Source organism: Rhipicephalus microplus, chromosome 2 (genome assembly GCF_043290135.1).
Source record: "Rhipicephalus microplus isolate Deutch F79 chromosome 2, USDA_Rmic, whole genome shotgun sequence".
NCBI lineage: Eukaryota > Metazoa > Arthropoda > Arachnida > Ixodida > Ixodidae > Rhipicephalus > Rhipicephalus microplus.
The window spans coordinates 162,999,223-163,012,069 of record NC_134701.1 but is presented as its reverse complement, the minus strand read 5'-3'; the positions used below and the strand labels follow the sequence as shown (position 1 = coordinate 163,012,069).

General features: G+C 46.9%; 1 protein-coding gene across 2 annotated transcripts in view; it reads right to left on the bottom strand.

Moving 5' to 3' along the window:
* The window catches only part of cass (apoptosis inhibitor cassowary), a 41,728-nt gene that overhangs the window by 12,566 nt on the left and 16,315 nt on the right, over positions 1-12,847 (bottom strand). For both annotated transcript variants that reach the window (XM_075887034.1, XM_037421826.2), the window contains 2 exons: positions 9,044-9,228; positions 460-553 (listed from right to left, as the gene is read on the bottom strand). In XM_075887034.1, the coding sequence (XP_075743149.1) occupies positions 460-553; positions 9,044-9,228 (279 nt within the window). The remainder of the gene's footprint in view (positions 1-459; positions 554-9,043; positions 9,229-12,847) is intronic.

The window sequence follows — 12,847 nt, the reverse complement described above, 5'->3', positions numbered from 1 at the left end:
GCACCATGGTTAACATCAAGTACAACCTGCACAAATTGCATTCTGGATGGCATATTTACTTGAAATTAAAATTTTCAAAAACTAAAGTGCATGTGCCAAACAAGATAACTATTTTTAACTGCAATATCTTGGGCTCTCATCATTCAGACATTGTAGTAGCTGCATACGAGTACAAATTTAAGGCCAGTTATGATAAATCTGTCTTTTTCGACTTGAGTTTTTGTTCAGCAAGTAATACATAATGCCCAAGCTTAAACATCGTGGGCACCAACTACATCTTTAAGAAGGCTCTGGACTGGGTGATTAAGGTGAACATCTTTATTCTTCCCTTCGGAGCCGCTAAAAAACAAGAAAGCAGGAGTGACCATTTCTTTCCAGAATAACGAAGAAAGATTTTCCGACTTAAAACAGTCGCTCGTACTTATTTGAGCTGCACAGATGGAACACACACTCTCGTACCTCCTCTGTCTTCAGCTCTGACGGCTTCTTCCCTTGAAGCGCCAAGCGAAGCTTTTTTATGTACACCTGAAGACCACGTGCAAGGTACTGCAACCTGCAACACCCAGAAAAGATGCACAGTGAGACGATAGTGGCTCATTCCCATACCGTATTTACTCGCGTAATGAATGCATTTCAATAATAAATGCACCCCCTACTTTGCTCTGATTTTTCTAGAAAAAGAGAGCGTTCATTACACGAGTGAATACGGTACACAAGGCAATTTTCATGAAAACTTTTTCGGGATGAGAAAAAATGCAGTCATGCAAAAAGTTAGGTCGCTTAGCGTTTTGCGATTGACATACGTCTATGCTGTTTAAAAAAAGCTTCTCTGCTGCACTTCACTCATCTGCAGTGGTTGAAGGCACTATCTTCTGCATGCTGTCCATGTGCTCTTCGCGCATTCCATAAAAGCATTTCGCGGCTTTCTTTTTTCGCAAATGTTTAACCACCCCCGTAGTATCTACTGTGATCTTGGGGGGCGCCCAGAGGCATGAGATAATATGCACTTTGCTAACTTTGTGCCCACCTCGCAAGACAACTGCGATGATGCCATTGACATTGGACCAAGCTACCACCAAAGCATCCAAAACAAACCCTTGATAACAAGATTAACAACAAAATACAGTAGCCTTTTTGCTGTTCACATGAGAATTTACTGTAGAAAAGGGTAATCTATATCTTGCGTTCCTTGAAGTGCGCATGGATAACAAGCCAGAGGAGTAAACTGCAACTGAAGCGAGAATCGGGGGTGCTGCATTCTCTGGTGCTACAATGTTTCAAATCTTCACAATCTTTTCTAGGCAACAAGCGATTTCTTCAGGTATTCTAGAAACCTACTACGCAATGATGACAGATAGCCCTTTGCTACAGTGCGACAGCAAACCCTGTTGTCTTCGATCGAAAATCACGGATATGAGGGTAAGCCTTAAGTTTCACATTTGCAGGAAGCGACCGTCGGTTGGCGCGGGTAGTTTCGTGACCTCCGCTTGCTGTGTGCTTATCAGCTGCAATGTCTCTACACTCGCACAATTTGTGAACACCGCTGTGGCGTACGAATAATAATAATAATAATATTATTAATAATAAAAGCAGATGTGCCACGCACGGCAGCAGGTGAAGGGGGGAGAGAGTGAGCTGAGGTGGCCGGAGGGGGCATAATAATAAAAAACAAGAAATCTAACGGGCAAGGAGGCGCCATGTGTCGGTTAGCGGGGCTGCAGTGGATGAATGTGGCGGTGCGTTTATTACAAGGGAGAAAAAAAAATCAAGCTTTTGACAATAAGTTGGGGGTGCATTTATTATGCGAGTGCGTTCATTACGCGAGTAAATATCGTAATATGCACCTTCTCGTTAATGCAAGACATCACAATACAGCATTAATTTGCCTCCACTGAAGAAAGCACATTAAAGAAATTTCTATTTATGTTCTTGGTCCCTGTAATGCAAGTTCTTTTTTTTTTTTTAGTGCGAGCGCTTTAGGGCTGTGCCTCTGAGAGCATGAACGAGGACAAAGCTGTTTGGATTGACAAAACCCATGCAAAATATTAAAGTAAACAGACGAACTGAAAATCTCAACAACACAAAGCAATTAATAAAAAGCTGACTGTACGTGGCCAAACATATATAAACACAAAAAGTTCAAAGCCTTAAACTACAAATCATAGTTTGGATATGGCTGAGTGATGTCGAGGCTCGGCGACGCATAAGAAACCGGAACACGGTGGCTCCTGCGTTAGGATGCGGGCTGGCTGGTGGCGATGAGAGAGCGGTGGGTGCTGGGTGACACGTTGAAGCAGCAGCAGCAACCAGGTTGGGCAGCTTAATGCACAGCTCGGGCCCGAAGCCCAACTGCTGCTGCTTGCCTGTAGCACTTGCAGTACACAGGTCCTGGGATGAAGTTCACGACCGGTTGACTATGGTCCTCTCGAGCGGGAACGTGTCAGCAGTAGGTCCCCCCGCAGGTTGAAGTCTTCTTGGCTCGAGTCTGAAACCTGACTGCCTATCTTCAGCGCCCAGTCCGACAACAACCTTCTGCTTGCCACGTTCTCTTCGAACTCCCCCGCTCTTCGCCTTAGGATCTCTCTTCAACACTGGACCACTTGTCTCGTTCCAATTGGTGATGTTGAAGTTTCATGGTGCCCAGCCATTGGTCCTCGAAATATCCGTGTTCTTTTATATTTGTTTATTTTCTTTTATTTTATTGATGTCGCGCTGCGCATTTTCGCGCTTGACATCTTTAACGTCATCGCCATTTACATCTTACTTTTTGTGACGCATGCTTTCCGAAGGCACACACTTGTGCACTACTTAAGGGGGGAGGCGGCTTTGGGATCGCAAAAACTCAAGTTTTCAGTTTCTGGAACCCTTTTTCTATATGGTTCCAAAATATCTACACTTCGCTTCAAAATTTTTATTTCTCTTCAAAATTTTTATGGAAGCATTGTGAGGTCATTCTTACTGTCTGTGCCAATTTTCATCAATATCCAACGAGAAACAAGAAAGTTCATAGAAAAAAGCCTGTCCAAAACTTCGACAGGCTATTTCTCACAAGTATGTTTTGAACATTGTGCATAGCTCGTGGAAAGAGTAGCACGGGAATGACTGGACCGATTTTGATTCTGTTTTTTTCCTTAATCCCTGAACACTGCTTGTGCGTACAGCAAACTTCAACTTCTGTTTTATGGCCGTTTTTTTTTTTTTTTACAGACAATGATTTGTCCGAGCCACTGTTTCTGACAATGTGTGTCGGCAGCCATGACGATCTCTAAAAAAAAAAGAGAGAACTTATTAAAGAATTCTGAGAGTGCCATACCCTGTAGCTTTCCTTTGAGTAAAGATCAACATCATTCGCAGCATCCTGGCATGTTTTGTTACAGCGCTAGGCTTTCCACGAGCAGACCATGCGATTGGACCATGTAGCATTATGCAACTTGTGAACTACTGAAGGTATCATGATGAAACTGCATATTTCCCTATTCGAGACACTTATGAGTATGCATATCAAATTTCATTGCTGTAGGTCAACAAACAAAAAAGTTTATTTTCCATGCCACCTCCCCCCTTAGACACGCACCACTCACCACAGTCACCAAACAAGACTGCCAACTGTAACAATATATGCAACACAATGAAGATTGATGTCCCTATAATAAAAGCCTGACGAAAGGTCATGTGAAATTTTACAAATCACGAAGTGGTATTAGCAGTTCTTGATATCAAGAGGGATAAAAGGCAGGAACGTAGACTCTCTAACGAATTCGAAAGTTGCACAAGAGCAACACTAAAGGTTTGTGCATGATAGCTCAACTACAGACGCCAAATGAATAATTTCTGGACACCACAGAGACCACAAAGCAGCTCGAATACAGTCGAGCCTGCTTATAACGAACCTGAGCATGACGCTGCATCCGTTCGCTGTATCCCGAAGTTCGTAGTAAATGAAACAGCTTTTAAAAGAAGTTGCGAGTGAAAACACAAACTTTTTTTGCCCCAAAAAGTCTGTGATACACGTGTTTCGAAGAACAGAAGCGATAAGGGCAGTCTTGAGTTCATTTAAAACAGCAGGGTACTCGTTCGCCGAGGCCCATGGCATAGGCTGCATGAGGCACTGGCTCCAAAGTTTCGTCGTTCTCGCAATACGATACTCCCAAATCGCTCTCGCCACGTACTTCATTCACTATGCCCTAATCCCTGCACGGTTCCGCAGTGTCGGCATCATCATCGGCCGTAATTAAACCATCGCAACAGATGTCCCACCCGCTCTCCCAGGTCGGAGTTGACGACGCGCTGCCACAAATCGCGGCCGCAGTGAACCTGTTCGGAAGCTTCACGCTCGGCATCGGGCCCGACGTCGATGAAGTCGGCCTCGGAAAAACAATTTCGCGCGCATGTAGTCGTCACCACCGCCCACGAAATATTCACCATCTCCACAGCTGAAAACCGGGACTTGTCTCCCCCTCAAAAGGACTTGTCTCCCCCTCAGAAATTAATTCATGTACATAATAAAAAAAATTATGAAAATAGGATGAGTGGTTCCCCAGATATGGCTGGATCAAGCAGCCTCACTAGCCATTTAGACAAAACGACATTTGAAAGTTTCTGGCACATATGCAAGTCTAAAACAACCCTGCAGCATAACTTGAGGTGTCTTTTGGCACTCGCTTTCTTTGCTGCCTTTCTTGGCTGCCCGCTGAATGGCCAGATCACGCTCCATTGCCTGAAATTTCTGCTCCAGCGCTGGCATAGCGTCAAGTTCTCTTTGAATCGCAGCACGCTGTTAATCCGCCGCCTCTCTCTTCGCACATCAGAAAACGTGTTCATAAATGCACAGTTGACGATGCGATCGCACTCTCGTAGGCCGATGAAAGAGGATGCCGAAGCCCCTGTCGATGAGCTTGAGACACCAGGCGCATTTGCAACGTCAAATTTTTGCACGGGTGGAGCAGGAGTCCCATGTCTAGGTGCATCGATGCAACTACACTCTTGCGTAGATGAAGAAGATGCTCCACGTGTACTGTCGGCGCAATCACCACTGGGGCACGTGCGAGCGGAGAGCCTCGCCATGCAGACTACCTTCATAGATCGCTTCCTTGCACCGAAAACTTGCTGCGTCTTTCTTTTCGTTGGACGCATCGTGAGCGAATGCAACAACGGTCTCGTAAAGACAGTTGAAAATTGTCTCATGAAGACGTTTGAAAATAGTTTCGTAAAACTGGTTGAAATGCGAATGGCTGCAACAATAGACGATAGCAAGCGGAACACTAAGAAAACGCCGGAGACGGAGGAGCAGCAGACGACGGAGCCGCATTACATGCAAGAGTACTACGTCACTGTGCGCAGCAGCCCATCGCAGTCGCAGGGTCCCTCTCGTCTTTGAGGAGCGGGCATCGCCGAATCCCGCAGGCGAGTCTGTAGCGGGAAACTTCGAAGCTCTCGCGAGCCCTCCAATCATGAGCAGCTTGCTCCACTCCTGCTCTCCTGCGCTGCTGTCATCGCCACGAGTGGCCGGAAATGAAGTGCAAGAAATCACAAACAAAACAACACCAAAATGGCAGAGCTCCGTCAAGCAGTTGAGAAACCGCGATCGCGCCAAGTTGGGCTATTTTGAGCGCTCCTGTGCCGCTCGAGGGCTGCGGCGGCTTCTTGTAAACTTTATTTCAAACAGTTTCGCGATGAGTTAGACGTTAATATTTACAGAAAAGGTTGTTTATTAAACGTACTGCCCGAATATGTGACTTCCCCAAAACAGACTTTTTTGCGATTTTTCCCTTTTCAAAGGCTGCGTCACCCCTTAAACATAAAAAGATGCACACAATGTCTCTATTGGTTGCAGGACTTAACGATGCAGTAGTGAAGGGCGAGGGTTCTTTATCTCGCACTGACATTGCACAGTGCACAAGCCCCCAACCTCCATTGAAATGCTACTGCCACAGCTGCAATCGCACCAGCATGTCTCAGATCTGTAGCCGAGCCTCATAATGTGCTGTAACCACTGAGGGCACTGAGCAACAGCAACAACAGAGAACATAGAATGTGCACGACTGCGCAAAAATACTTGACACACCAGTGACACAGCCAATACAGCCACATCCAAAACAACAATAGGAAAAACAAATGCAAAACACACCTACTGGTGTATTAATGATGACGATGAGGCTTTGGAACGATAAGGCTGATTAAAACAGACAATTTGCATCCTGTTTCACCAGCAAAAAAAGACTGGATACGGCCTTCGAAGCTGGAAGACTGAGTGCGCTTCCAATCTTGAGGGCAACACAAACACAGTCGAATCTCAATAATTCGAACACGAAGAGGCCCGAAAATTTGTTCGAATTAAAAGAAGTTCGAATTAATGAAAGCTAAGTGAACGGAGGGCTCACCATGCAGTAATGCATGTGCATTGAGCTAACACACGAGGGGCAAGTTTCAGAAGACTTACATTTATTCACAAATCACAGGACATGCGTCATTATTTGAAGTAATTTGTGATGCGCGTCTGCACACGTTTGCCTTGCAGCAAGTTAATTTCGCACGCAGCTTGCAAAGAACTTCTACCGTATAATGCGGAATATAGGTCGACCCCATCACTTTGACCAGCAAAAAGAGAAAATCGCGGAATAGTTCACGGATTCAGTCCACCGAGCTGTCGGAGCTCTCCTCCGACGACGACTGCTTATCGCTAGCCGCTTCCCATAGCATGTAGTCCTCAGTGCCGCCGAGAGCGTTGCTGATGCAGCACTTCTTGAATGCGCGCACCACCATCTCTTCAGGCAGAGACCTCCATGCCTTCGAGACCCAACCAGAAACTGTCGCGAGAGGTGGCCTGCGCAGCCGGCATGTCTGGGTCCGCGGGTTGTCGCCAGCCATCCATTCGGTGTACAGCGCACGCACACGGTCCTTGAAAGGTTTATCAAGGACGACGTCCAGCAGTTGGAGTGTTGACGTCATCCCTCCCGGAATGACGACAAGATCCGTCTTTCCGTCGCGAAGGCTCTCTTTCACCGATGCGGTCAAGTGCCCGCAAAACGCATCCAACACGAGCATTTTCCGGTGCTGCAGGAGTGCACTGGGCTGCCGGTTCCACACTGTCCGGATCCACTAGCGCATTAAGGCCTCGTCCATATACCCCTGCTCGTTGACCCAGACGACGACATCCCGCGGGAAGGCCTCCTTCGGCATCGTCTTCCGCTTGAAGATGATGAAGGGGGGCAACTTTCTGCCGTTGGCCGTGCAGGAAAGCATAACGATGAAGCGCGAATGCTCACTTTTGGTCGACAAAAGCTTCACTTTTTTTGCCCCGCGTTCGCAAACAGTTGTGGACGACGGCATGTCGAACCACACCGGCGTTTGGTCGGCGTTGCCGATCTGGCCTAGCATGTAGCCATGCTGCCGCCGGAGGCTGTTCACGTAGAGTTAAAACTCTATCAATTTGTCCTCGTACGTCTCCGGCAGCTTCTAGCATATCGACATGCGTCGTTGAAGGGCAAATCCCTTGCGTTGCATGAAGCGACGGACCCAATACATGGATCCCTTGAAGTCTTTTTTTGATAGACCGGCTTCGCTGGCGAGCTCGACGGCTTTTGATCGAATGAGCTCCGCATTCACAGGCAGGGATCTGGCACGGTACTCACGGACGAAATCCGCCACCTTGTCTTCGAGTTCCGGATGCACAGCACGGCGACTGCGAAACGACGTCTTCCTCACGTTACACACCGACAGTTTAGATTTTTGGTTGCGCCGGTACCTGATGCTTTTCTCAGATACTCCAAACTGCCATTGTGCCGCCATGTTGCCATTCGCCTCTGCAATTTCAATAACGTTTCTTTTAAACGCGGCGGTGAACTGGCGCCGCGTCCACTCCCTACGAACATTATATGAACAAGAAAAGAGAAATGGCGTCGGCAGAGAATGCATCGGCCCAAAGAGGCGATGTCGATACTGATGCCCAAAAAGCATGAGACACTTCTTGTTGCCAAACGATCACATGGTTTATGCCAAAGGCCAGTATATAGGTCGAGGGGTGACTTTTCATTGGCATTTTTTGGAAAAAATCTCGACTATATTCCGCACTATACGGCACTTTGGCGACAGCATTCTCCTGGTAAGAGAAGTTACGCGCGACAATGTCCAGCGCCGCACTCTCTAAAGACGACAACGACGAATGCGTCTCCATTACTACCTACTACACTCTGCGCCGCAGCTGCAGTGTGGCCAGCACGTTATGAGAAAGGAGGAGCATCTCCACGTGGAGAGAAGCAGATCGGCATTCGAGAGAGAACAAACACTTCACAGACACTTTTTTTTTTTTTTGCTTTTTCCGCACACGTCCTTGAATGGAGAGGGGTGTACGTGGCAGGAACGAAAAAGGGGAAAGCATGGCACCGGCGCGTGAGAGTGAACCAACACTCCGCAACAGCTTAAGCGTGTACCGCCGCATGACAGAGAGCCAACACTCCGCAATAGCTTCCCCGCTCTCTCTCTTTGCGCGCGGCGTTAAAAGGAGAAGGGTCTCTACATGGCAGGAACAGAAAAGAAAAAAGCATAGCACAGGTGCATCGCAGGTCGGCATTTGAGAGAGAGCAAACATTCCGCCGCAGCCTTTTCTTCATCGCTAGCCTGTTCGAATTACAAGGCGTTGTCGCCCATTGGAATACACAGAGCTTTGACGGGACCACAGCGTCATTTCGAATTAACCGGAATTCGAATCAAGCATGTTCGAATTAATGAGGTTCGACTGTAGTCACTGGAAGCCAAACTTAACCAAGCCAATAAAAAATCCAATATGGCAGCTTTCAAAATCGAGCGACACGGCTCAAAATGGCTGAATTAGTTTGGAAAATCGAACTTCAGGGCATAAATTCATTTGAAAACTTCGTTGGCACCTGTAGTTACGAAAACATGCGCTAAGAATAAAAGAATGTCACCCGAGTAATGGCTGCAGCTGCAATTTTCACGCCAAATCTCTGGAGAAAATTGGCTGCCATTACAAGAGTAAATATGATGTGCTACAAATACTGCAGAGTAGCAAAGTCTGAGGGAATACCTGAGTTTGAAGTCCCGGAGTCGCTCAGCCGATTCCTCGCTCGCCAAGAACTGGGGGTTGCGTTTTGCCAGCTGGTGGAAGCTGTACATGAGGCACTCCACATGGCTCAGCTGAAGCTCTGGCTCAGGCCGCGGCTGTGATGAGTTCTCAGACTCTTCCCCAGCAGGAGGCAGCGGCATGAGCTCCTGTTCAAAAACAGCATACAAGGACCGCTGGTGAACGACAACACCGACTGGCGACGACTTAGGATCTGTTATCGAGGCTGAATAAAATACTTATGAACACAGTAAAATCTTGCGGTGTTGCAGGGTTGCGTGAAATGTTTCCATCCTTCAAAATTGGTCAAAAAAGGCACACAAAAATAAATAAAACATTACCTTACCTGGGGCAGAAAGATTTTCTATAACTGTCTTCATTTTCTTATTGCAAAAGTGCCAATGATCACTGCCTGGATCATAATAATCCAAAAATGAGACTTCAAATAATGTTTTTACATGACTAAGCTGCTGGGACTGGTGGGTCTGATAAGCTCCCTTAATTGCACTCTAAAGGCTCATTTACACCAGAGACCGAAACAGGTTGCGCGACTGAGTTTCGCCTAAAAGCAACTACTTTAGCCTAGTTGCCCACTGATCAATTTTTCAGCTGCGTGACCGCAGTCACAAACCAATCGAATGTGCAGGAACAAGACGTTAAGAGGGGAAAGGGGGGACACTGCACCAAGAATAAACTTTTTTATTACGTGGCCTATGTTGATGAAACTTGGCATGCTTCTTAAGGTTTTTAAGAAGATTTTAAAAATGTAATTAGTTTTCCTCTAGTCTAATTATTTCTTGAGATAAGTATAAATCAATTGCAATTGTGTACTACTACAAATAAAAAGTAACCACTTCATAAAATTTTTGGCTAACGTGTTTTAGACTCTCTAAACCATAAGGAAGACAATGTTGCAAGCAGATCTTGAACCGTGGAACTGGGTCCAAAATTAAACGCTAATAAACATGAGCACACAGTGTAAAGCAATGACCTTTTCAGCAATTGCTCGATATAAAAAATTATTGCAAAGGAAACTTAAAAATCTGCTTGTAACAATGCGTGCCCCACTCATTCAGCTAAGTGGTACAAAAAGAATTATCATATCTGCATCTGAAGCTGAGATATCAAATAATTGGTGCTGCGAAAACCATTTATTTACATTTTGAAAAAAAAAAAACAAAGAACAAATACACTTTATTTACACATAAAAATAAAAACAAGGGCATCAATTCCACTTCCAAATCACCAATATGCTCCAGGCACTTTGACCACCACTACCTTTATGTCATTGCTGCAATGTTCGCTGCACACTCTCTGCAGATGCAGGTTTGCGTGCACATGAAACTGATCGCCGCTGGTCTTTTTCTTGCATGCTTTTCACGTTTCGATGACCAGGGTGCATGCATAGTTCGTGCAAAATTCCTGCTGAAGTTCTTTCACGGCCTGCATTGAAGATCATGACAGCTTTAGCCATAGCTGCTTTAACACTGAAGAGAGATGCGTGCTATTCTTTTGGGGCGAGTGACCACACTAGCGAGCGCAGGCTCTCATTGCCGTTTTGCCACGCACAAACCGCTTGAGAAGCTTCCTCTCAGATAAGTGCTGGTATATGGGAAGCAGAGCCTTTGCCACATTATCAGTGAGATTGTAATAATGTCTTGGTGCTGGCTCTCCTTTAGCTTTCGCGGCAATTTGCCGGCACCAGGAATCCAGACCAGTAGGACAAAGGCTGTAGTTCGACAGAACATCATTGGCCTCAACTGCGCGCATCGCAGCCGGGGCCAACTTCATCTTCTGGTAGGCTTGCCTTGTTTTCGTGAGGAGTCCGCGGTGAGAGATATTCATAGCGACGAAAACACAGTCGAATTTCATTAATTCAAACACGCTTAAGGGGTGACGCGGCAATGGGAACGGTCAATTTGGTCAAAATTTTCTAATTTCGGATCAATTTTTTTCGCGATTCTCACACCTTCTACCTCGTGGTGAAATATAACTAAATATGCAATACTAATCGAGAAAACAGCCCTTTATCTGTGCGTTATCATCGAAAACTGCAAGAAAATCGGGCTTTGGAAGGTGCCGCCGCGCCGAAAATTCCGCGGCTCTCGCAACGCCGAGCGCCGCGATCTTGATGTCATTGTGAAGAGGAGAGATCGGAGCTGAAGATAGCCACAGCGCTGTATTTCTCCAACAAAAAATAAAACCAGCAAAAGCGAGTGAAAAAAGAGCAAAAGTGGCATCGCGATTGGCTGCAATAGTCACGTGGGGGCACATGGCGCGCTCCTATTAGTTGTATAAGTTTTGAATGGCTTTCGTGCACATTTGCGTGGGAGTGAGTTGCGCATTTTGTTCATTCCCCTCTTGATCGTAGCAACCAGGCGCGTGTGTTCTGCGATGAGCCCCAAAGGAGCAAAGTACCGAACTGCTCACGCGTACGGGAAACGGCAAAAGCCATGGAATAAAAGGAGAAAGCTGGACACAGAAGCGAATGCCGCCGACCTCGCCAAGTAGGAAACGCCGGAGCACGCGGGAAATCGCGAAAGCTCGCCTGTGTGTGACCGTGACAGTGCGCCCGTATGCGCTGGTTAACGACCTGACCACGGGCCGGGCTAACGGCACGCCCGGTGTTTGCGAAGCGTCCGCGTGTGGTGTTGTGTCCAGATGCCGAGTTGACAGGTTTGCGCGCGGGGTTGATGTGTCCTCGTGCGGCCTTGATGCGTCCACAAGCCGTGGAGACCGCGCTTCTGCGAGCAACGGCAACGTGACATTGGCAACCCCAGATGTTCGCGCATAGAGTATTAAACAGCGGATTTCGGCCTCAACTCTCACTGCTGAAGAGATTGCGCGACGAGAAGAAACGCGAGCGGACGCTTTGAATGCGTTATTTGATACCCTGGCCACGAAGAGGAAATTTCAACTAATGAACGATGGCGAGAGTGAGGATAATGTTGTTCCCGAGGCATAATTTTTTATTGCAAACAAAGTGATGATGGACAAGCTGCTGTCCGAATTTCGCTGTCACCAGTGTGGGAGGGCCCCAGTTCATTTTGAAACTGGACTATGCCTTGGGCTCGCAACAAAAATTGCAGTGATATGCGACCACTGTGGGATAATAAGTAATTAGTGGTCATCCCCAAGATGTGATGGTCCTCAGCAGATCAATCCATTTGAAATAAACGTTCGTGCGGTGAGAGCTGTGCAGTCTGTTGGCAAAAATCAAACTGCACTGAAGGATATTTTTTTCCCACATAAACGTTTTGCATAGGAGACTGCATCATAAGTCATACAGGAGGCTGCACTGCAAGCGTAGTCACCCTGAAACTGCATCTGCGGCCACAGCAATAGAGGCAGCAAGCGCAGAGAAGGTGTGTCAGATATACAGTCAAACCTCAATATATCGAACACGGATATATCGAACGGTTCCTATATCACACGGGAAATCGCATGCATTATTGATTTTTTATTTCGAACAAAGTTTGACATATAATGGATATATCGAACTCAGCCACCCCAAACCGCCCGTGCTCCATTGACAGGCGGCGAGCTTTCCCGCAACTCTCGAAAGTAGCGGTAGAGCGGCGGGCGTTTACGAATGCTGCCCACATCGATGGCGCCGAGAGCGCCACTTTAACGTAGCGGCGCACGCGCGCCGCAGCCTTGCGATAGAGGTTCTTAAATGAGGAAAGAGAAGAGAAAAGCGCGGAGCTGTTATCGTCTCTCAAAACGAAGGCACCGACACGGCTTCGCGCGGGGAAGGGGGAGTGGGAG